Source organism: Lacerta agilis, chromosome 3 (genome assembly GCF_009819535.1).
Source record: "Lacerta agilis isolate rLacAgi1 chromosome 3, rLacAgi1.pri, whole genome shotgun sequence".
Lineage (NCBI taxonomy): Eukaryota > Metazoa > Chordata > Lepidosauria > Squamata > Lacertidae > Lacerta > Lacerta agilis.
Window position 1 is genome coordinate 54,988,276 of NC_046314.1, and position 24,357 is coordinate 55,012,632.

Here is a 24,357-nt window from a genome sequence, read left to right on the forward strand (position 1 = left end):
CAGTGACAGGGCCTTCTTGGTGGCAGCTCCCCATTTGCGGAATGTACTCCCTGGCAAGGTGCTTCTCTCTGTCTTCCTCATTAACAATGTTCAGGAGAAGCATAAATACATTCATGTTTACCCAGGTTGAAAGACTATGTTCCTGGCAAGTTTGAAACCATTACATGTGAGGGTATGTGATTCTTTTAAAAATGTTTTTAAATGTTTTTAACAGTTGCTTTTTTAAATAAATAAATAAATAAATAAATAAATAAATAAATAATGTTTTCCATATGTTTTCATTTTATTTTTAACAGTAATGTTTTAACTTTTCTGTGTTTGCCAGCAAGACTCCTTTGGAAGAAGGTCAGGATATTAATTTAAATAAGTAAGTAATAGAAAAATAAACTATTAACATCAGAAGCGACAAAAATTAAACAAAAATACTCGCCACATCGTCTAGAGGTGAAACACAGATTTTTAAACTGAGATATCCAGACTTCAGAAGTCATTTTAAAGAACATGCTGAAGCAAGAAACACCGTCTTGCTTCATATGCAAACAAGGTTGTGCAAATTTTCTGAATTCTTCTGGCAAGTATGGTTGTAGAGCGTTATCCCCTATGCATATGTATCCCCACCACTATTCCACTTTTTAACAACAGGGAACTGTGCCAACACATATCACCTGGGCCCATAGCCTCATGGTATGTCCATGGCAGAAGGGGACTTGAACCTAGACCTCCCAAGTCTTTTACTGCTGAACCAGGAACATATCACCATATAAGGGTTGCAGGTTTACTCAAATGTCAAGTCCTATCTGCATAGGATTGAGCATCTTCCATATTTCACAAATGCTAAAAGTAGTACAAGATCAAATAATTAAACAAAAACTTGACTAAATCAAAGAAGCCTTTCAATGGATCAGGTCTTGAATAGCTAAGATTACTGATAACTGAAAAATTATTTTATTATCTAATCAGGTGTAGCTAACCTCTGGCCTTCCAGATGCTGTTAGATTCCAACTCCCTTCATCTCTGCCCACTACCCATGCTAGATGGAGATGATGGAAGTTGTAGTCCAACAACTTCTGGAGGGACAGTAGTTGGCTACCCTAAATGTTTAGCCATAGGCTTTAACTATAGAATGTTTTGCATATTGTGGTGGTGGTTGTTTTTTACCTGATAGGAGCTCCTTTGGCTTGTGCTGGTCTCAGGAGCACAGTGATGGCTGTTTCATTAAAAGATGCGTCAATACCTTCATAGTCTGGTAATGTGGGAGCTAATCAGAAGAAAAATAAAATCAGTCAAAACAGATAGCTTTTCTACCAGTTTCTACAATGTACAAACAATCACATTTCTCAATTGTGATCAGATGGTTGGTTGTTTTAGTGTTTTGTGGGTTTTGTAAATTACTTTGATTCGCTTTTGTGAAGAAAGTGAATGATAATGATGAATAATAATACTATTGTATTTCTGGAATGCAATGCATATTGGTTTTAATTGTACTGAGAGATGCATAATGACTAGAAGAGTGGTATATAATTTTTTGCGTACATTAATGAATGGAAATAATCTCAGTGAAAAACTTGTGAGTAAACTCTTATGATCTGAAGAAATCATGACCATTTTTATTCAGTGTTTCAACAAATGTTGCATAAGAAATACTCCTCAAGTAACAGCAGGAGCATATTGTGGAACTGTGTATCTATTATGTATAAACTGTTCTACCATGATCAATTTCCCCCCACTTAATTGATTGAAATTATGAAATGACGTGACAGTGATATGGCAGCTCAGGATGAAAGACATTAGCACTAACAGTTGCACATGGTAAAATAATTATAATTTTTCAGGTCTTCTGAAAACTTGAATCTATCCTTCCTAAATTATTCATCTCTAGAAACCTGATGTTTAATCCCAGTCTTTTGATACAGAATCACTTTTCTGTTGAGGCTGCCAGGTGATAAAGAACCACTATTCAAATGAAAGGATACCCTGCATTCCAACAGCAAGCAGCTTCTGACTCTCTTCTAACCCTTACACAGCTTTCTGCAGAGACAGGCTATCTCCTCTCTGTACTGGCATTATGAACTGATTTCGGCATGTATCCGATAGGAGAAAAAAAAAGATTTGCAGTTGCCATACAAATGGGAGCCTAGCGAATACTTGTTCCTTCTGAATACAGAAGTCATTCATGATCCCATGTCTAATTTCTTGCTGTGATAACCAACAACCATGTCCCGTCGGCATAAAGATTTCTGCTTGCACAACAGGACTTTCTCCTTCACTGCATATGCCCTACAGCCTCCCCAAATTTGCTCGAGAAGGTTTTATAAACCCCTAGAAAGCACGAGGATTTCCATCCTTGCACTGATGGAACAAGAGATTTAGTGCTCCTTTGGATTCAACTCCACTTATTTCAAAATGTATCAGTTCAGGGCTAAGCTAACATGGTGTCTCCATAACCTTCTCAGACTACACAAGGAAACAGAAAGCTGTTGAATAATAAGTCAGACCAGTGGTCCACCTAGCTCAGTATTGTCTACAATGACTGACACCAATTCTCCAGGACTTCATAAAGTGGTCTCACCCAGCCCTACCTGGAGGGTCCAGGGATTGAACCTGGGTGAAGAAGCTGCTCTACCACTGAGCTATGGTACTTCCCCACCTACAACTACAATTCCTGCAATCCCTCAACACTGGCCATGATTGCTGGGGCTGATGGAATGTGAAGTCCAACATCATCTGTGGCGCTACGTTCTCCACCCCTGCATTAAATCCATGGCACAATGTAGGAGAACGAAAAAGCAGGATCATTTTATGAAGATTGGGTTGAAAATCTCCTAACATAGCTGGATCTAGTAAACGTCCCATGTCCTTTACGTGAATAATGTATATAGCAACCTGGCCCAAAGTCAAAATGCTGTATCAGCGTGGCAAAATGTGTGTGTTCCTTAATGGCCATGTTGATGATACAGAGAAACAGCAGCTGATGTAACACATTGCATTCATTTCCCAGGACTCCAGCACTCACTTCCAGTAGCTCTACAAACCTCAGTTTCCAAAGAAGCCCAGAAACTACTGCTAGGCTATTGAAGAACTGTGGGTGCTTTAGCCTCCTATTTGATATTACTCATATGCAAACACTGTTTACCAATTTTGTGTTGTGCATAAAAGATAGCAAACACAGTAAAGTTTAATATAAAATGATGAACAGCCTTAAATTAGAGGTGCATTATTTTCATTTATGCATCTCGGTTTGGATTTTAGCACCAATTTCCATTACACTGGTACCTCTAGTTACAAACTTAATTCGTTCCAGAGGTCCGTTCTTAACCTGAAACTGTTCTTAACTAGAGGCCTGCTTTCACTAATGGGGGCCTCTTGCTGCCGCTGCGCCACCGGCACACAATTTCCGTTCTCATCCTGGGGCAAAGTTCTCAACTCGAGGTAACTCTTCCAGGTTAGCGGAGTTTGTAACCTGAAGTGTTTGTAACCTGAGGCGTTTGTAACTCGAGGTACCACTGTATTCCTTCAGTAAAATAAATGAAACAGAACACACAGCTCATGCTGTATAAATAGTACCGTGAACATGGCTCTATTGGTAGAGCATGAGACTCTTAATCTCAACTTTGTGGTTTCGAGCCCCACATTGGGCAAAAACATTCCTGCATATCCTTCCAGCTCGACAACTCTTATGATTCTGTGTGTATGTATAACTGTACAAGAGGGTTGGATATTCTTCAACAAGGATGCAAAATAATCCAAATTACTCCATGTGGGTTTCAGACTGTGTATATAATATCCTTTCTAAGTGTTTGCCCACCTGAGCAGAACACTGTGCAAAATACTCTGTTATCTGTTACCATTCACTCATTAACCCTTTTCAGGCATTCATTAAGGCAGGGTTCACATTTATTAAATTTGAGAAAGTGTTGTGGGCACCAGCGACAACATGGCCTGGGGGTGTGGCATAGCACAAAATTTTCTGGGGAGGGAGGGGGGGGACCAAACTGAACAATATGCTTGCCACAGGAAGTCTGCTATGTCCTGCTGGCTCCAATTGTGGAGATCGCACAATATTAATTACACACACACACCCGTTCACTCACATGCTGTTGCTGTCTAAAAGCAACAGGGAGAATTTGTCTCAGCACCAGGCAAAAAATGTATCAGGTGGCCATACCACATTCACTCTTAAAGAGTGCAGACATGCATATGGAACACAGATGCATAGACATCTTTCTGTGTTTCTCTTATACATGCATGCTTCACATATATACCTTTCCCTCTCTCCCACCTCTGCTAGAATGTTTTCAGGTGAGTGCAAAGTAAATGCTGAAAGGGTGGACCAAAAGAGAGGGGTGAGGAGGGAGCATGGGACAAGTAAATTCTGCATCATACCTCAAGTTCTAAAAACGGTAGAAACTTTATTTTTTAAAAAATGAAAGCTTTGAATTCGAGGATTCTGGTTTATCCCAGGGGCACCAAAGGCGGCCTTCACAGACACTGCAGGCACTGGGTTAGCGACCCCCATATTATGGAGACTAAGGGAGGGGAGACTGCATGAGTGCAGTAGGTCTCTCTCTCTCTCTCTTTCTCTTTCTTTCTTTCTCTCTTTCTCTCTCTCTCTCTGTCTACTGCCCCCCATCTCAATCATAGTCCACATGTACAGGGACAATTGCCTTCAGCAAGCAAGACTCCAGTAGTCATGGAGGCTCCCATTCCTGGAATATTAGGGTTGCAAACATGCAGTTACCTCCATGAACAAAGGAGGCTTCCCCACTGCAGACAATCCCCCTTGAACATGCACAGAGCAAGGGGAGGGGGATGGAGCTTGAACTCTCATACACAATATCCCCTCCTTGCATGTTAAATTAAACCCAATGATCTTCTCTTGACTGCAGCCAGCATGTTTTATCAGTGTTCCATGAATGGATGGGGGAACAATTTATGTAAAAACAAATGTAAGAATATGAAAAAGTATTTTTGTGTGTGTGCTTGCCATTACCTGAAATATTGGTGGTTACATTGATTGCCGCAGCTGGCCCAAATCCTTTCACTGTGCTGGCCCTTATATAAAACTGGTAGGTAGTCCCGGGATGTAGATGGGAAAAGACATGATGTGTACTGTTCCATAGCTTTGACACAGTTTGAGCTGGCCCAGCCACTGGAACTGCGGGATCAAATGATCTTATGCTGCTGTAACTGACCTGTGGAAACAATTTCGGAGTCTTAGCAGGATCCCTGGCAGGATTAAGGAATTTCTGAGAATCAGTGAAACATTCAGATTAAGCTTCTGGATTTCAACGAAAGAACCTTGCTTTCAAATCCAAACTTAGCATATAGTGACAATGGACACACGACAATCTCTCCTTCTTGGATCTCTGTAAGCTTGGTAAATCAAAATCAATCTATAACATCAGAAAGAATGATTTGGCTTGTATAATTTTTATGAGATGAACAATATAGTTCTACATTTCACTAATTTAAGGCTACCCCAGACCCTACAAGCCTCTAATTCTGGCTCCCAGGACTTTTCCCCAGACCATGTTCCCTCAGCAGCCCTGCTCTGCATCATCCTCAGGTACTTTTGCCTGATCGGAAATTGCCGTTTAACTGTAAACATGCCTCTTACTTGCCTGGATTGGGGGGGTAGATGAACAGAAACATGCATGACTGGAATATAGTCTACTATACACAGGAAGAGTTGCACCCATTTCCTCAACCACTTTTGCCTCTGGCACATCAGACATGTAGGCCCCCAAAGGTTCCTCACCAGGTGATGTGGCCCTTTTGCAGAAAACAGTCCCTTGGACCTACCATATACAATGCTGGACAAATCATGCTGACTGCAGCTTGGCAAGTGGCAAAATTTAGACGTATATTGAGTCCTGTCCCCTGACCCCAGGCTACCAAACATGGCTGTTGAGTCACAAGTTCTGTGGGCTTTCTCTAATTTCTCTACAAAATCAGATATCTACTTCAAATCTTGTCACCCAGGTGAAGGCAGGAAGCCCTCTTATTTGCTTTGTTGTCGTAAAGTGGCAGACAGCTGCTTATTTCCTTCATTCCTCTCTTTCTGTTAAAAAAAAGTACTACTTAAATATAGTGAAGCAATGCTATGTATGTATCCAAGCCCACCCATGATATACTGAGCTTTTTCATTAGTTTAGTGGTGAAATTCAAGCACTAATGAGGATCAGCAGAAATATGCTAGGTCATGTAAAATATGATGGCATTTAACTGCCTCCTGTAAGTATTTAATTTGTTTTTTAAGCAGAAAAGTAATATTGTCAAGGCTGCCCAGTTCGGAGTATGATAGCTACACAGGAAATTTGGTGCAAAATTATTGTTTTCCCTTCCTTCCCCAAGGGCTCATTCATCAAACCACCGTTGCTGCTTTTTGAATCACCAGAATTTGCATTCAGAGTTTCTTGAAGGGGAAAAACATGTTACCTTGAAGACTAGAATTGTCAGGTTTCTATTAATAAATTTTCACATATTTTACCTGTAGCCTTCACTGGACAGGGCTCCATTAAATCATGATTCAGGAAGGCTATATATTAATGCTACCAGATCTAAATCAATCAAAGTTACAAATTTAAGCTCTAGGTTTCATCATTTATTAAAAGTCTATTGACAGAGCAAGCCTGTATCATTATATAATTTTAGAAGGAGTTCTTAATATTTTTTAATCACAATAGTTCAACCATTCTGTAATTTAATTTAAGGATTATTGTGACATACTGATTTCAGGCTCAGGTCAGTCATTGAGTGGACAGCACCATGAATAGATTCACATTATTATATACTGTACTGTTCTGCACAGAAAAAGAGTTCACTTAAAAAAAAAGATTAAGTTTATCATTAAATTCCCATGTACCAAAAAGAGACTCAAAAGAAGGGACAAACTTAAATCATATCTCATTCCTACAAAGTAATGTAAGAAATACGTTATTTCGGATTCCTCGGAGCCAGTTTTGAATATGGATCTGGGTGATTTTGACTACAGACATTTTCCAGGCCAACTACATTGGCACACTCTAAGTTGAAGACCAGCATGCCAGTGAAGAATGAAGCATAGCGTAAAGTTTTAGGGGAAATGTACATATCATCCCCAAGATTCTCGTGCATACTCCAAACACAGTGCACCACAGCCATTTATTAATTTTTTAAAATACCTCATATTGTGTGATGATCCCATTTGAATCCATAGGTTCTTTCCAGTTTAGGAAGATCTTGTCTTCAAAGGGAGTTCCTTTTAGTGATTTTGCTGGTACAGGACCAGGCACTGTAAAACAAACAAACAAAAAAACATCCAGGTTTAAAGGTGTTAGCGAAACTATCCTCCCAAAAGTCAGATAAAGGCAATCCCCTCAAATGGGCTTAGAATCAAGCCACATTAAATGGCAGTTTGGTTTTGAGCATGTATGGATTGTTGTTTAAATAGCAGCCTGGACCATGAATAAATTGGTTCAAAATGAGTCAGCTTTGCAATTCCACAGGTCCATTATGATTGATGTTACAGCCTGTTGGAACTATCAGCAGATCATTTGGCAAAGGTGTGTATCTAAAAAGAAAGTGTGGAACAATGCAAAGGGGAGGGGGAAATTAAGTAAGCTCCAACAAGTTACTTCTATTTAAACTTGTATTAGCCTACCTTTTAAATTATTCCCCCTCCAACATCACACTCTTAAACCTTAAAATGCAATGAGTTCCATATATGACCTTTATGAAAGATTTGTTCCCAAAACATGTTGCAAATTTGTAATGGGCAGAAACAAAGCCATTGGATCAAAGGAGCTATAGGCAGTAGGGGATATCAAGAGGTCCATCACAAGTGTCAGATTTATTTCAGATTCTATGAAACTAAAAATAATATGCTGCCCCTGGGACAAACAAATTAATTTGGTGAATTAAAAATAAATTCATGGAGCAAAAAGTCCATAGGTGCACAGATGAGATTCAAGTACTCAACTTCCATGAGTTATATTCACCCATCAGTCAACTGAAGACTACTATTCTTTGCTTCACGATACTGACAAAGATTCAAGCAGAGATGACAGCTGATGTCCCTTGACAGTCCCCCTGTGCTGTTTTGTGGCATTTGCTGATGTGCTGTAGGCATCTTTCTGTTTTCTATGGCAGTGCTCTGTGTTTCTCTTGTCTACAGTTCAAATGAAGCATATATTGCACAGGGCCTAGCCCAGGTGATAGACTTCCTTTGGCAGTTGAATGTGCACATGACAGACTGCAATGAAATGTGTCTAGCAAATGAACATGGTTATAGTATGCTCAATGCTTGAGTGTTCATTACAAACAGAGTTATTTAAGGCTGCAAGCTTATGGCCAACTAAAGTGCTTTGCAGCTGAATACAAGACTGCTGGACTGAAAATCATCACCCCACAGAGAGCCTAGAATCCAGCAGCTAAATAACTGGTTGGTTAGCTCAGATAAAGATACATGATTCTGCTCCGCTACAAATCACTTCTTTTTGTCCCCTAGAAGTCATAATACCAAAGTAACAGAAGAATCAATTTGTTGCAAAATTCCCCTCTTAATGGCTAGACTCTAGGCCAGGGATGGGCAACATGTGGAACTCTAGGTGCTGTTGGATTCCAAACTCAGATCAGTCTCAGACAGCATGGCGATGGTCAGGGATGATGGGAGTGTTAGTCCAACCACATCTGCTGGCTAACTGGGTCCTCAACTCTGCTCCAGACCTAGCAGCCAGGGAGCTCTTTGATAATAGTACAAACAGGTACCTACACTTGGGTTTACTTTTGCTCTATACTACTTTCTTCTTGGAACTGAAAATAATAAAACATAACCAGGAGGAGCCAGGTCTCCACTATCTGTAAGCAATGTGTTGTCTTTCAGCTCAAAGCTCATTTTGTCCTATCTCTATTAGGATATCTGATATGAGAGAGAGAAAGAGAGAGAGAGAAGGAGAAAGACTTGGCTCCAGAAAATAAATAAAGGGGATACGATAGCTGGAAATATGGAATTGTCATACGAGCACCTGAAAATCCCAGTATGTAAAATAATATAACTTCATATTTGTATTATACATTTTTTGTAGGTATATAAATCACAGATTTTTGAACATCTGGAGATGGCAATATTGGGTCTGCAGGAGATTTATATCTTTCCTTGTATCCCCACATTTCTTTCTAAGGACCCCAAGGGAAAGAAACCAGCAGCCAGCTCACATTCCACATTCCTGGATTCATATATTTTGTTGGCGGAAGTAGAATTGACTGGAAACAGTGCATTAATATAATTTGCATCTTTGTTTACCAGCAACAAAAAATACATAAATAAAATGTAACACTGTGCTGCAATTTGTCAAAAACACAGATTAGTTTACAGAAAAGAAATTGGGCATTATTCAGAGACACATTAGGGACACTTTGATTCTGAACCCAGAACATAAGTCATCAGATATCAGATACATTCATACATATACAATATTATAATTGTATAATATTTGTTTGTTTGTTAAAAATATGTTCACTGTCAAATGTTTCATGCAGCTACAGTCCACAGAGATTAACCTAATTTAATGCCATCTACCTCAGGCCATAGCTAAAATAAAATGTCAACTAAAATAAGATGTGCTGGGGTGTGTGTGTATGAATGGGGGACCCATTTTTTAGTACAGGGTGGCAGTCCCCCTCCCTGCATCAAGTATCAGAGGTGGGCTGGGCCAGGCCCAACCACTACCTTCTCTCCCTCTCTCCCTCTCTGTCACTCTATTCTCTTTCTCCTGGGGAGGGACAGGTCACTCTTGCCAGAGAGCTGGACCGATCACATGGCCAAGTGATGCATAAAATTAGGCCAAGGTCTGCATGTATCAGGGATAGAGCAAAGCTTTGGTCTGTGCACAACTGGAGGAACTTCAAGGCCATTTATCCAATGGTGCCATCTTGAATCAACTGTGCCAATTACCCAATGCCAGTAATGGGGGAGGGTTTTTTTAGTAGCACTTCCCAACTGCAGCCCACACAGCTGAGATAAGGGGCAATATTTGCGACCTGGCAGTGTAGGTTTCATTTGGGGCTATCAGTCACTTTACCTGCACAACTGAGAGCAATTATACGCTTTCTTCTAAACAAGTGAATGGATGCCATACCCTTTATTTATACATTTTAGCAAATACTTACACATTTTACATCCTCACATCATATACACCCCTCTCTCCAACCTTTCTTTGGTTAAATTCAGTTAATGATTTGTGTATCAACCATAGATGAAGGTTCTAAACTACCAGGCAGACCTGGTTTAGAACAGCTTGTATTTATTCTTCCATCTGCTCAGGAGTCCTATCTAGATGTAGTGGCTTCTGGAATTAGATCAATGCCTTATTGTTTCAGACATTGCATCAAACTCCAGTTAGTACAATACATGGGTTGATTCTGATGTGCCAGATGATCTGAAACCTCCTGTTGCTGCACTACAGCTATCATCTCTGACCACTGGCCATGGTGCTGATAGGAGCTGGAGTGCAACAATATTCAGAGCATTCCATGGTAGCAACCCTGGTGCAACATGTAAATCTGCATAGGCACAAGGCTTTTAAGACATGCACATTTGCCAATATTCCTGCATTTTGAATACAGTGGTACCTCTGGTTAAGAACTTAATTAGTTCTGGAGGTCCATTCTTAACCTGAAACTGTTCTTAACCTGAAGCACTACTTTAGCTAATGGGGCCTCCCACTGCTGCTGCGCTGTTAGAGCATGATTTCTGTTCTTATCCTGAAGCAAAGTTCTTAACCTGAAGCATTATTTCTGGGTTGGCGGAGTCTGTAACCTGAAGCGTATGTAACCTGAAGCGTATGTAACCCGAGGTACCACTGTATGCAGTTAGTCACAAACCTGACTACATGAACATTAAGCTACTTCTATAGTATTGTAATTTCCATCTAATTAAGAACTTCATTTAATGCTATTTTAATTTGTTGAAAATTTAGATTCATAAAAAGGATAATCACTAAAGAGCTTTGTAAACATATAAAGTGTCCCTTATTACCCCTCAAATAAGGTAAATAAAGCTATGCTGTTAGCAGAAGTAAATAAAGGATATTTTAAGGCAGTAATCTCAATACCCTGTTTCTCCTAAAATAAGCCATAGCCATAAAATAAGCCATAGCAGGATTTCTATGCATTTGCGAAATATAAGCCGTTCCCCAAAAATAAGCCATACCCCGAAAATAAGCCATAGTGACGTGGTACATCCCATTAAAACAGCCTGGGGAGGCGTGGCTATGCAGCGTACCGATGCGACACGGTTAAAATAAGACATCCCCTGAAAATAAGCCATACTGTGTTTTGTTGAGTGAAAAAAAATATAAGACGGTGTCTTATTTTAGGAGAAACACGGTATATGCAGATATAATTACTTAGTGAGTTGTAAGAACACAGCACTGTAAACATGAATTTGTAGAAATGACTCTGAATTTAGAGACGAACGAACACTGACATATATTTTTCCATTTTCCATTTCTCAACAACTTTTGAAATTTCTTACGCCTGGTTCAGATGTAATGCTATTACCAGCATTAATGGGTACCCCCACAGAGTCATCTATGGACTTTCATCAGCCCTTTTTTCTCATGCATTAAAGCCCCTCCCACATGCCTTGTCTGTAACTATTACTAGCAATTGAAATTTGCTAGGCACCAGGCTCATTTTGCACCTGTCTATCAGCAACTTGCGAGTCTGCAGATCATTCCTTATCCTTTAAAGCTACTCATAGCACACCCAAATTGGAGTTTATCCCCTTTCTCTAATATTAAAGGTTGGTACAAGCAAAGCACTTAAACAAAAATCCATGCAAGCTTGTTACACTGGTATGTGCCAACATGACTATCATTTACGTCTGGGCATTTTGTTTTTTAATGTGCAACTATTCACAGGCTAACAGGAACATGTAAACATAATTTTCAAGCAGGCAACACAGCTAAGAATTATTTCAACACCTGCTTTGAGAAATAAGGCATCAAGAAGAGAAGAATTTGAACCTACCATCTTCATCTGTTTGGATGATTGTCTCTTCACTTTCCTTTCTCCCCTCAGGATTAGTCAGGATCATTTTGAGGCTGACATTAGTGTAAGGAGGCAGGTGGTTCACAACATGCTGAGGTGCTTTGGGGTCCATATCCAAGCAGTCTGCCTTGCTTTCATTATGGCCACGGAAGTAATGGTAGCAGATCGTGACGTTGAATGTGTGGCAGCGAGTAATGTTGTAACCTAGAGATTCCCAATCCACAGCAATGCGTCGGGCCTGGATCTCAGCGATCTTCAATGTTTTTGGTGTTCTCATAGGCTCTAAAACACACACAGAGAGAACATGAACTACTTTCAGGAGTGTCTGAGCATAGAAGTGACACAAGAAATACAGAAGCCGTCATTGGTGGATTAAGTCTGCACAATGCCCACTGCATATCTGCTTTGACTTGACCTAAGAATTCCATCCCGTTCTGTTGTCACATCTGCCAGCATTTACAAACATTTGTTAATCTACATTTTTTAAAGAAAAAAAAGGAACAACAAATGTAAAAAAAAAATCCACACTAAAATGTTTAATTAGCTGACGTTGTTGGACTAATTCAAAGTCTCTCACAGCAAACCCACCAAGAGCAACCAAAGACCACCACAGCTGTTGCTATGCTTCTCTGTGTGTTTTGCGGTTTATTTCGGCATGCATTAAATTTGAGTAAATTGGATAATATATCATCCTGGTGAAGAGTCAGTATGCTCTGCACTGTGATTTATCATGCCACCAAGCAATGCTGTTTACTAATTACACTAATTGCTCTACTAAACTAGCAGTAACCAAAATGATACAGATATTAATTAAAATTTATTACTTGGGTAATGCTGTTATTCATCCACACAAAAAAGCCAAAACGAAAACACGACACCACTACAAAATGTCAGGCTCTTCTTTCCTTGCCCCCCCCAATAAACATCATAGATGGTAAAGGTCTGTTCTATCACCCAAGCTCAACCATTAACATGTGCACAGCTCTCAACTCAACTGGAAAACACCAGCAACACTTGTCTGACTCCCTGAACAGCCATCAATCCATCACCACCTCCCTAGCGTATTCATTCCTCATGCAAGACTAACTTTATAGCCTGACTTAATTAAAGTGATTACACAATGAAAGTCATGACCATGACCATATATACTAAAAATTCACTCAACACACACTGCATTCCTACATTCTACATTCCTGGTATATTTATTTACAGCAGCAAGTTTGTGTATCTCAGTATTCTGCCAGATTAAGGGCGAAGCCAAATGAGCCAAATGTTCTTCTATCCATTCATAAGCTTTCTTTGTCTTTTAAGAACGCTCATTTGCCAAACTAAAAATCTTAACTAAGCAAACAGCGCAAGGCACAGATGGCACAGCCAAACAGGGGCTCCAATAAGTGTGCTCAAGCATACAGCTTACAAGACAATGCAAACATTTAACCGTCCCCACCCCCATCCTTGCAATATAATTGTATATATTGTCAGATACATGGGCTTTTCTGAATTAGTATGCTACATACAGATTAATGGTTTTACTTCTCACAGTGAATAGCTTTCCACTTAGATGTTTTCTCTTCTGTATTAGCTATTAATTTATTAATTAAAGAGGTATATATTTTGGGTTTCTGAAGTAGGATGAAGGAGACCAATGTTGAAAATATATATTCAATCACCTGTGCGATAATCAGCTTGTTTTTACGAATGCAGGGACCTCTGCAACAAGATCCAGTGGTCCTGGCCTGGATTTTAAAGGGCCATGCACTCGAATAAGCCTTTCACACACCCCTCCTTCCTAACGCAGCTCCCTAAAAGTGAAGCCTAAAGGAGAGGAAGCCTATGAAATAGTATTACATGTTGTGTGAAAAGCTGGAGAATCAGCAACCCCCTCATGAATATGTGGAAAGTATATGTACATGGATGCACCGTGAACACAAGCAGGAATCTTCTTGGAGCCTTCTGCTAGCACCTGGGTGGCTTTCCAATGACCTGTGCTTTTTGGCTTGCTCATCATCCACTAAACTCAAGGCAAACTCACGCTGAGCTAGTTTGGATGTAATTATTAAACCATAGATTAGCACTGCAAGGGGGAAAAAACAGTCTCCACCCAGGCTTGCTTGTTCCCTGTCTCCTCTAGTACAGCCAGAAGTTCAGAAACCTTCACTTCCATTTTCCATTTTCTTTTCCCCTTCTCCCATCCAATCCATTTTCACACTTATTTATAAATCTCCTCCCACCCCAGCTATCTCAATGCATGTCTGTTTGTATTGAAAAAAGAATTAATGAGATTTACACACACACACACCTCTTAACAAAGGTTAATGGAAGCAAAACAACTTCAAGCCATATTCGGCTTGCTTTCACTAACCACAGTTTAAGGTTTCAATGACACAGTAAACAGCTGTGAATCTAACATGGAAGGGGAATTCATACTGGAAGGGGAGAGGGAAGGAAAGGAGGCTACGCTCAGTCTCATGATTTAGTGTTGTAGCCAGACATTGCCATAACGACTGTAAAAAAAAAAATGCTATCTGAGATGTGGTGTTTGCACACAGGAATCTCTCCTTTTTATTTTCAAATTTTTAAAACACCTTTGGAACTTTGACAAAGTTCCAAGCGACTTCAATATCTAGGCTTCTTCTGAGACGGAGATGGGCAAGTTCTCCAGTTTCAACTGTTTATGGTTTACATTCCATGGCTACTAAGCTACGATGGCTGTGATCTACTTCCACTGCTAGGGAAAGTATGCCTCTGAACATGTTTCTGGGAATCACAAGTCGGGAGAGTGCTGTTGAACTCAGGTTCTGCTTCAGGGGTCCCCATAGGCATCTGGTGGGCCATTGTGAGAAAAAGGTTGTTGGGCTAGATGGGCCTTCGACCTGATTCAGCAGGGCTCTTATTATTTCCATTATGACACATTGCTGTAGTCATCAGCAGAAGCGGCATCTTGATCCTCACCCTCTGCTTGCCTGTGTTTGTGTGTGAAGTTAGGTGGTAGGCTAATTCCTTATTATTCATTCTTTAAAAATAAAGCTCTTATCTGTAAACACAGTTATTCGGAGATTGTTTTGTACTGCTGTGGAAGGCACCATCAGAAGTTGGTCTATAGCATGTGAGTGTTGGGTGCTTTAAAAAAACAAAAACTCGTTCCTCCTGTGCTGGCACCCAATGGAAAATCCCCTCCCTCTGAACTTCCTTGTTCCACTAGGAGGGATGCTGCCATTGCAGCTGAAGAGCTGCTACAGAGGGAATGTGTGAGAGAATTGTCACTAGAATTGCAATAGAGGGAGGAAAGAATTAACTCCACACTTCAGATGCCTCCCTCTTCTTCCATAGGTAGTCTTGTTAAAGTAAAAAAAAAAAAAAGACGACGACACGTTAAATGTATACACACAGTGAATATATTGACTGGTTTGGCCCTGACATTTTAATTTCACGTTGCATTTGCTTGAAAGGCTGAAAGTAGTTTTACCCTCCCTGCCCCCAAAACACAATTTACTGCAACGCTTCCTGGAATCAAGGCCACTGCTTGAACCACCTTAACAGCGAAGAATAAGACTGGGATGTGAGGTTTCAGTCTGTCACGCTGAATTTCAAACTGTTTTGATTTAGTTTCCTCAAGGCAGGAACACTAATAAGCATTCTGGCCGCATTACACTAGATATTAAAAAAAAGTTAAAGGTGGAGCAGAAAATGTTTTCAAAGTTCCTTGAAATGTAACAGACGTGCCCCAGTATTGGAAGGCACATTAAAGGCATCCTTTATTTTGCCTGCCAGAAAAAGGGTGGAAGGAGTGGGGAGGAAAGACAAGTCAAGATTTCTCACCACCGCGCTTACCATTGGCAGAGACCAACCAATTTCTATTAAGACTGAGATGGTAATTAAAGTCTGTAGTGGCTCTCAGCAGCATTGGTAAACTCTGCCAACTGTCCCTCTGCTGCTGAAAACGGTGCTTCAAAATGCAATTTTTTGCTCTCTTCTCGGAGCAACATTCATAACAGGGTCTCTGGAGATCAGGTTCAATTGTTTTAAACTGCTGCACCACAAAGCCTCCATCTGCAGAGCCTCAGCAGAAAGTAATCTCCTAATAATTATGTTGCCAGATAAGAGGTCGCTAGATTGTTTAGTAAATTCCCAAAAAAACCTAATTGCATCTCATTAAGAATAATTTCATTTGAAACTGGAAGAGAACTAATGTGCTCCGTTTATTACTCTTCCGGGCTTCTCTGCCCTACGGAATGTCAGCGGAGTCCATTTGCAACTCACTTCCATCTAAGGGCTTTGCCTCGCAAGATGCAGGCAATACTTCCAAAGGGCATCAAGGTATACTTTTTTATTATTCTCATCTTCACAGAGGCTCACAAGCTTATTTGTTCACACACACCCAATCAAATTTCTAATTAGATTCAAGGAATGCCTATTCTCCTAATGTACAACTCTCTGTGCATTTGAGACTGCAAAGAAGTGTAACTCATTGCTAAGTAAGGACTCAGCTTAAGCAACCTTCCAGTATGCTATTTATATATCACTTTACACATCCATAGAACTGTTGAGAATTCCATTCCTCCTGTGCTCCAGATGTGTGGGATTGTTACTTGACACATGTCTGTTTACATTCCAGCACTGATTATCGGAGTCTTGTGAGAGGAAAGGGAGATACGCTGTTTCTGCTCTGTATAGCTCAGGCATGACCAAACTTGGCCCTCCAGCTGTTGACTACAACTCCCATCATCCCTGACCACTGGTCCTGTTAGCTAGGGATGGTGGGAGTTGTAGTCCCAAAACAGCTGGAGGGCCAAGTTTGGCCATGCCTGGTATAGCTATTGTTTTTGCAGTTCTCTCTCCAAGGAAGAAAGACAGAGAGAGGGGCCATGTTTTTCTTTGTTCTGTGACGTTTGATTTAATTTGCAATAAATTAGGCTTAGGTGTTACTCCTCAAGGCTGAGCTTCTGTTTGGACTCTGCTAGTCGTGTGCTCATGTCCTTGGACGAGAGACTGGAGGGATGAATCCCAGACGATGCGTGGGGGGAGGGCCACCGACCTTGGCATTATCACCCAACAAGAACTCCCTAAGCGATTTGCAATAAAAATACTTAAGATATTCAATAAAACCATACTAATATAAAACAATAAAAGTGTTTATCCAAACAAAAAGCTAAACCATAATCTAAACAGTAAGAGCTGTTCAACAGTGGAACAGTCTCCCTCAGGAGGTTGTGGACTCTCCTTCCTTGGAGGTTTTTAAGCAGAAGCTGGATGGCCATCTGTCATGGATGCTTTAGCTGAGATTTCTGCATTGCAGGAGGTTGAACTAGATGACCCTTGGAGTCCCTTCTAATTCTACAATTCTATGATTCTAAAGCAGCACAAAATATCCACTCTCTCATCTAACTCATCCAAATGAAGTAAGCCGCATCATGCTGTAATGTACCATTCATGACTTGAAATAAACTGCTAATCCATTTATTTCCAAGAGAAATAGAATGTAGGAATAGTGGAATTTGGATCAAAGATCAACACAAACTCCAGCTTTTGATGAATTGGACCCTAGTCTACAAAAGTTTATGCCATGATATATTCATTAGTCTTTAAGGTGCCTTTGTTGTTTTTGATGCTGTAAAACAGACTAACATAAAACTACCCCGCTGAAAATAGCAAGTTTTACTGACCTTAGCCTGGGAATGTCTTCTCACACAAGAATACAACACTGCCCTCTGTAATTTTGTATAGTACTGTATGAAACCCAAAATGCTAGTACCTGGAGCTTAATGTAGTGCTATGTGTCTTTATACTTATGGATAAAAAATAAATTGTACACTGCAGCAAACTGACAATTACACAAATGAGATGTCCATGCCATCTTTCATGCACTCTTCTACCCATCACTGTCCTCTGCAAGGTCCCATTCAGTCCCCCAAGGAGGAGTGCAATGGTTGGATACATGCATGAGCAGTGTGGAGAGTTCTATTCTGTATAACGACTGTTGTGTTGCAATGTGCATGCACTGAGGTCCAAACAGGAAGGTGAAGGGAAGGAGGGAGAAAGGAAGAATTGTGGGAATTGTGCCCATCCTTATTTGTTTTCAATAACACAACAAGGTATACTTTTAATCACTGGCAATGGATAATTTATTTAATATCAGACGTTAAGCCTCGTATCAGAGATGAAACTGATGCTTCTTCAATAGTAATAAGGGAAGAGAAATCCCACATATTCCCAGGCAACAAAACAAAAATTGCATATATAAGAGAAAGACTGTAGCCATGGCAGGTACACATACACACCATTATGGATCAGGAAGATTGAGCACCACTTTCTAAGATACAATGAATAATAGCTTTAGTAATTCTCTAAAGGTTAATAATAGACAGACAGATAGAAGAAAAGACACAAAACCTGTTGACCCATCAGCCACCTTTCAACAGCAGAATGATTTAATAAGTAGCTCTAGATAATGGCTAAAATGAAATTCGATTTCTTTAGCGCTTGATAAGCAACACACAATATGACAGTTCAATATCAGTGCCCCTTTGTAGAGATTATCTCAATTTATTCAGAGATTGTTTTCAAAACAAAAAGGCTTCCACAGTTGGAAAGAAACAAGGAGAGCTGCGTGCATCTCCTCAGAACCAATTTTAATGATAAAACACATTACCTGCTGTCAATCAAAGAAAAGCAGAGTATGTCCCAGGGCCTGTGACAAAAAGGCTATTTCTCAAAGATGTACACAAGGATAGGACACTCAAGCATGACAAGTGTTTTGCTGTTGCTGCTTTTCAAGAGAAATCCCATAGGTTGATCAGAATGCACAATTTCAGTTTCATTTATCTAAAATAAAAGGAAGTGGCTTTTCTGGTCAAAAGATAACATTCACATTTGTCAGTGTGAAATTGAAAACAATGAAACAAATTTCATAGCAAAGGCAAAGGATGACGATAAAGAGAACAGCAAGAATATTTGATGCCTTAGCAGTTTTTCTTTCCTTGTGCTCTCTTGTTCTCAAACTGCAAGACATAATCGGGAGCCAGACCAAAGATTCCACAAGCATGGTACATAGTGACTTGCTACTGGCCCACAACTTATTTTTCATGCAACACTGGAAAAGCCTCTTACATACATAGGATAATAGCGATGACTGTGACCTACAAGATTGGAAGTCACAGGATCAAATTCTATCTCAACCTCAAACCTGCCAAGGTTGACATACTTCTGTCAACCTCTTCTCTCCTTCTGCACTATAAGAACAATAACATTGGTTTACTTTACAAGAGCTGAATCATACTATGATGAGTCAAACTGTAATGACAATGACCAACTAGGTCATTTCTGAGTTACTGTGCTTGAATTATTTCCTTTCTACTTTAGTCCAACCTTTAAGTACAGACATGTTCTTTGCCCATATATCCTGGTAGCATAGGATATAGTTCAAGATGGGCAACTCACAAGTAAATATCCAGTTGGTTGTTTTTCAAGTAATCTTTTGTGATGTTCCGGAACATGTAAGACACACCAAAGCAGTGCAAACCAAGGATTAAGGAAGGGGTGGCTAGAACAGCACAGAATAATAAGGTCCCATGCACAAAGGAATTGTCCCAGAAAGAACAGATAACATGTTCAAAGCATCCTGAGATCAAATATAGTCTCTATTATTTATTATATTTATATATCACCCTTTATCTGAGGATCACAGGGGTTTTTAAAAGCACAATAATGAATATTTCTCTTTAAAAAGGGGGGAGGGGGGAGATGGTTTAGGGGTCAAAAGTTGCCCTACATATCTCCTTCCAGTGCTCTAGATCAGGGGAGTCAACATGGTGCCCTTCAAATGTTTTGGACAGTGGGATATCCAGTCTCATATAACCAACATGTTTAAGTCTGATTAATGCATGAATGCTAAAAACTATAGAGTAAGCTATCTGGCCAAGCTTAACTCATATTGGGAGAGACTAGGTAATCAAGCCTTTGTTCCCAGTCTATCCAAGAAGTTCAGTGTGTGAAGAGACAAAGCTGCTTGCTAGCGTCTTAGCTGAATGGCTTTAACAATCCTCTCCTGAGTTACAATACCAATAATTTAGGAACTTTCATCACTTGCAACTAAGCCAAGTTTTACTGCCTATGCAACATTTTTGACTGAAATATGGAAAAGCACGAGAGCCTGACCTTTGAAGCGTTTGTAAGTAAACCAATTTACAAATTCTAGTGTGTTAAGAAGAAAAAACCTTTCATCTCTCCACTTTCTCCACCCTGTGCCTAATTTTATATACTTATCATGTTGCTTCCTACTTGGCCTTTTCTCTAAACTAAAAAGTCCATTTCCTCATAAGGAAGCACCTTGATCATTTTGGTTGCTCTTTCAAGAACCATTTCCAACTCTACAATATCCCTTTCAAGGCGATATGACCAGAACTGTTCACAGTATTCCAAAAGTAGTCACACTATAGATTTGTATAAAAGGCCTTATGGTACTGGCAGTTTTCCATTCCTAGCATGAAATTTGCCTTTTCACAGCTGCCACAAACTGAGTCAACATCTTCATCGAGGTATCCACTATGACCACAAGGACTTGTTCCTGGTCAGTCACTGCCAGTTGAGATCTCATGGGCGTATATGTGAAATTACGATTTTTCACTGCAACATGTATCACTTTACACTTGTCTGCACCAAATGCATTCTCCATTTTATGGCCCATTCACTAAGTTTGGAAAGGCGCTTTTGGAGCTCTTTTCTGTTTTACTGACCCTGAACAACTTAGTATAATCATCAAACTTGGTCAACTCACTGCTCACTCCTAACTCTAGATCATCTTTGAACAAGTTAAAATGCACAGCTCCCAATACCGATCCTTGGGAGACTGCACTTCCTACCTCCATCAGGCATCCCGTTATTCCCACTCTTTGCTTCCTGTTGCTTAACCTGTTCCTGGCTCACAAGTGGACTGCCCATTATTCCATGATTGCTAAGTTTAGAATGTATCATACATACAGACCCAGTATGCCAACATGCTACCAATTCTACATAACTGTATCTCAGGGGTGAGATGAAAACCAAGGGATCACCTACCGAATATATATAAATATATATAGAATGAAGTGGTTCTGTACCTTTCTTTTTATTCTGAGTTCATAAAAAACCATTAGCTTTTTGTTTTCTCCTTTTTCCAGATGAACGGAGTAAATCTGTTACTGACTGTGGGGAGCTAAAGAAAACACCTGACTTAATTTATGGATATTATCATTAGTTATTATTATTAATTAACTTTATGGATCTAGGGGACTTACTGTTAAGATCAGCAGTATCACCATAGCTTCAACAGAAACCAAGGGATCATCAATATATTTTAATGCATAAACTTATGCATGCAAAATGTATTTGTCCCTGCTGCAGAGACAGAGCAAAGAGACAAAGATATAACTGCACTGTTGGCAATTACTTGTCTGTTTATCTGATGGTATGTTTATTCTGCAGCCTCCATTCATGATTAACAGTTTGTGTATCCCTCACCTGTAATCAATAGCTGTGCAGTCTTGTATTAGCTGTGGAGATTAGACACCCCTTGATAATAAATTTCATTGATTTCCTCAGCTTAGGTGTAGTAATCCGAGAGCATTTCCCAGCATTTAAATTAAAAAGAAAATATATAGCCTTCAACGAGTGGAAATGCTAGCATGATTATAAGGTGTGACCTCTTTAAACTCATTCCTCCAGATGAATCAAACCTATCTGGTATAATAAAATGTGAATGAGCATGTCAACAAGCATGAAAATGAAACAGCAAAGAAACAAAAAAATGTGACAGGAAACACAAACCAACGCCAGAAAAGCTTTGCTTGAATTGTAAATGGCACAAGCATTTTCTGAGATTATTTCTCTAAGGTATTTAGTTTGTCTTTAACATTAGGAAGAAATTGAGTCAGGCAGCATCAATTCTGTGCCCTCCCCCCAAAAAAAGCTGCTACATCTTTGCTGCTTCTGAGTGTCAGTCTTCAAATTATAGAACCATCGGGCCTGAAGAGACCAGAAAATCAGGTATTCTATCTAGCCCCCTGACTGCTGGTTCATATATTAAGGGAAATGTGGAAAAGTAGAAGCTCCAAACCAATTTATCCCAGCACTGTGGCTTCCAGATGTTTTGAATAACAGCTTTCATCAGTCTGGGTGGGAGTGATGGGAGTTGTATTAAAAAATATCTGGAAGGCACTAGGTTGGGGGGAAACGATGCAACATGTGACTCAAAGCATCACAACTGGAGTGAGAATCAAGACTTCCAGGGATGTTTTGGGGTTATGGATCTCAACATGGGGAAGACATGCAGTTTCCTTTCTCCCACATCTTTGCCCATTTAGAGCAGCATCATGACTTGGGTGCCAGATGGGTGGGAAGGGATCAACTGATTCTGACTGAAAATTATGAGAAAACTGAGTGCACATCTTGCACTTAGAGGCGAATGACACGAGAGTTATTTAATTGTTCCTAAGAAATCTGGCATAGTCATTATCAGGGGAAATCTTGCCATCTGTATCAATTGCTGGCCATTTTTTGTTTTTGCATCCGATATTTGTTTTGTAGTGGAGGAGGCTCAAACTTGTGTGAAAATTGCATTTAATACAACCTGGAGGTCTGCTCTCTAATTTAAAATATACCAGAGGGAACATGAACGTTTGCTTGCCTGAATTAATCTGCATGTCTTTATGAATTTTGAGAAGTGCCAAATGTGAGGCGAAACATATCAACGCATACCATATGCTAAATAACTTAATTTTTACATAAAGTAGGAAGAGCTTTGTTCAACATAAGCATGTTTTGTAAGCAGATTCGAGGGTTTGCAGAAAATCATAAACAAATCCATGTTGCACTGTTACACCATTTTTCTAGAAAGCTGCAACCCACAGGCTTGATTCTGATAACACAAAACCACATGCTTTTTAACAGGGAGACTATTCAATGAAGGAAGACCCCAGAGTGCAATGTAGGCTTCTTTCTGGTGGCCATCTCCATGAGTTCTGAGACTTGGTGTCTCTGCGGGGCCTGGACAAGAAAGAGACATCCAAATGCAATCATTTCCTAAGGTTCAGCAGACACTTTTGATGGATGAGAAAATTGATTCAGTTTGCAATTAAAGGCGAACCTATATAATACACTTTCTGAAACAATACTGTATGTCATCCTTCAGAATTCACTCTTCTCTGAATTTTGAAAAGTAGCTTTCCAGCCAAGTAATACATGCAAAAATGGTAAAGTGTGCATATATTACTGAAAATAGCACGCAAAACTATATTGCAGAAAACTGATTTATTAAAAATATGTAAATTGGGCAAAATTGCATTAAAGTATGTACCGTATTTTACCATATATAAGATGCCCCCACATGGTAACAACTCCCATATGTATTCCAAACACAGGAATTAGGAGACAGATATTAGTCAGTCAGTGACTATATGTGGGAAGGTGTCACAGCCACTAACTAAAATTGTTGCATGGTAAATTATTCATAATTATTCGTAATTGCATTACGCAAACATTTGTTTGATATTATAATCAACATAATTTAGGTGGCTTGTTTTTTGTTTTTTAATCTGTACTGTCTCTGTTCAAGTATCATATTGCCACCAGAGTCAGAAAAGTGGGTCATGATGTCTTCCACTGTAAACAGAACAGAGCAAAATCATGTTCAAGTGCAAAAAAACAATTGTGTCCTTCTTTCGCTTGAAAACTGGTCTCTTTCCTGCAGGACATATAAACCTCCTTTGGGACAATTCAAATTAGAGTCACAGGCCAAACATAAAGACATGTCTGTGAAACCAAATCCTTTTTGCTCATTTAACATGCTTCTGTGATTTCTAGTCAAAGAAAATGAGACAAAGTTTTGCTGGCAGCCCTCTCCCTTGTATTTCAAAACCAAGAATATCAAATATCCGGGAGATGGGGAAGAGAGGGAAGTACTGAATGGATGTAGTTAAAACAAGGAGTTTTGGGTCAAGTTAATTTCCTTTTGTTCGAAGCTCCAACACTGCTCTCTTCACACTGCTTTCCAGGCCCATTAAGAGCTCTGACTGATGCTTGGCATTTTTCCTCCAAGTGCTTAGATGGGGAAACTGCAGCAGAAAGTCTGAATTAAAACTTCTGGCTGGCATTTTTACAAGCTGCAAGGGCAAGGTAGCCTCTCTACACCCTGCTTTGGACAGGGTGAATTTTAAGACAAACAGCACGATCCCAAGATCTAGAGCAGTGTTTCCACCAGCCCAGGAAGGACCCAGAGTTTCTGACCAGTAACCCGCTACTACACAACAACAGTGGCTTTGGAAAGGTGAATTTAAAAAGGAGTTTGTAACT

The 24,357-nt window shown here is 39.8% G+C and overlaps 1 protein-coding gene across 1 annotated transcript in view; it reads right to left on the bottom strand.

Annotated features, from left to right (window-relative positions):
• Positions 1-24,357, bottom strand: part of PTPRK (protein tyrosine phosphatase receptor type K) — a 332,596-nt gene that overhangs the window by 68,755 nt on the left and 239,484 nt on the right. The window contains 4 exon segments of the mRNA XM_033143751.1: positions 1,159-1,258; positions 4,991-5,192; positions 7,164-7,273; positions 12,013-12,315. Of these exon segments, the coding sequence (XP_032999642.1) occupies positions 1,159-1,258; positions 4,991-5,192; positions 7,164-7,273; positions 12,013-12,315 (715 nt within the window).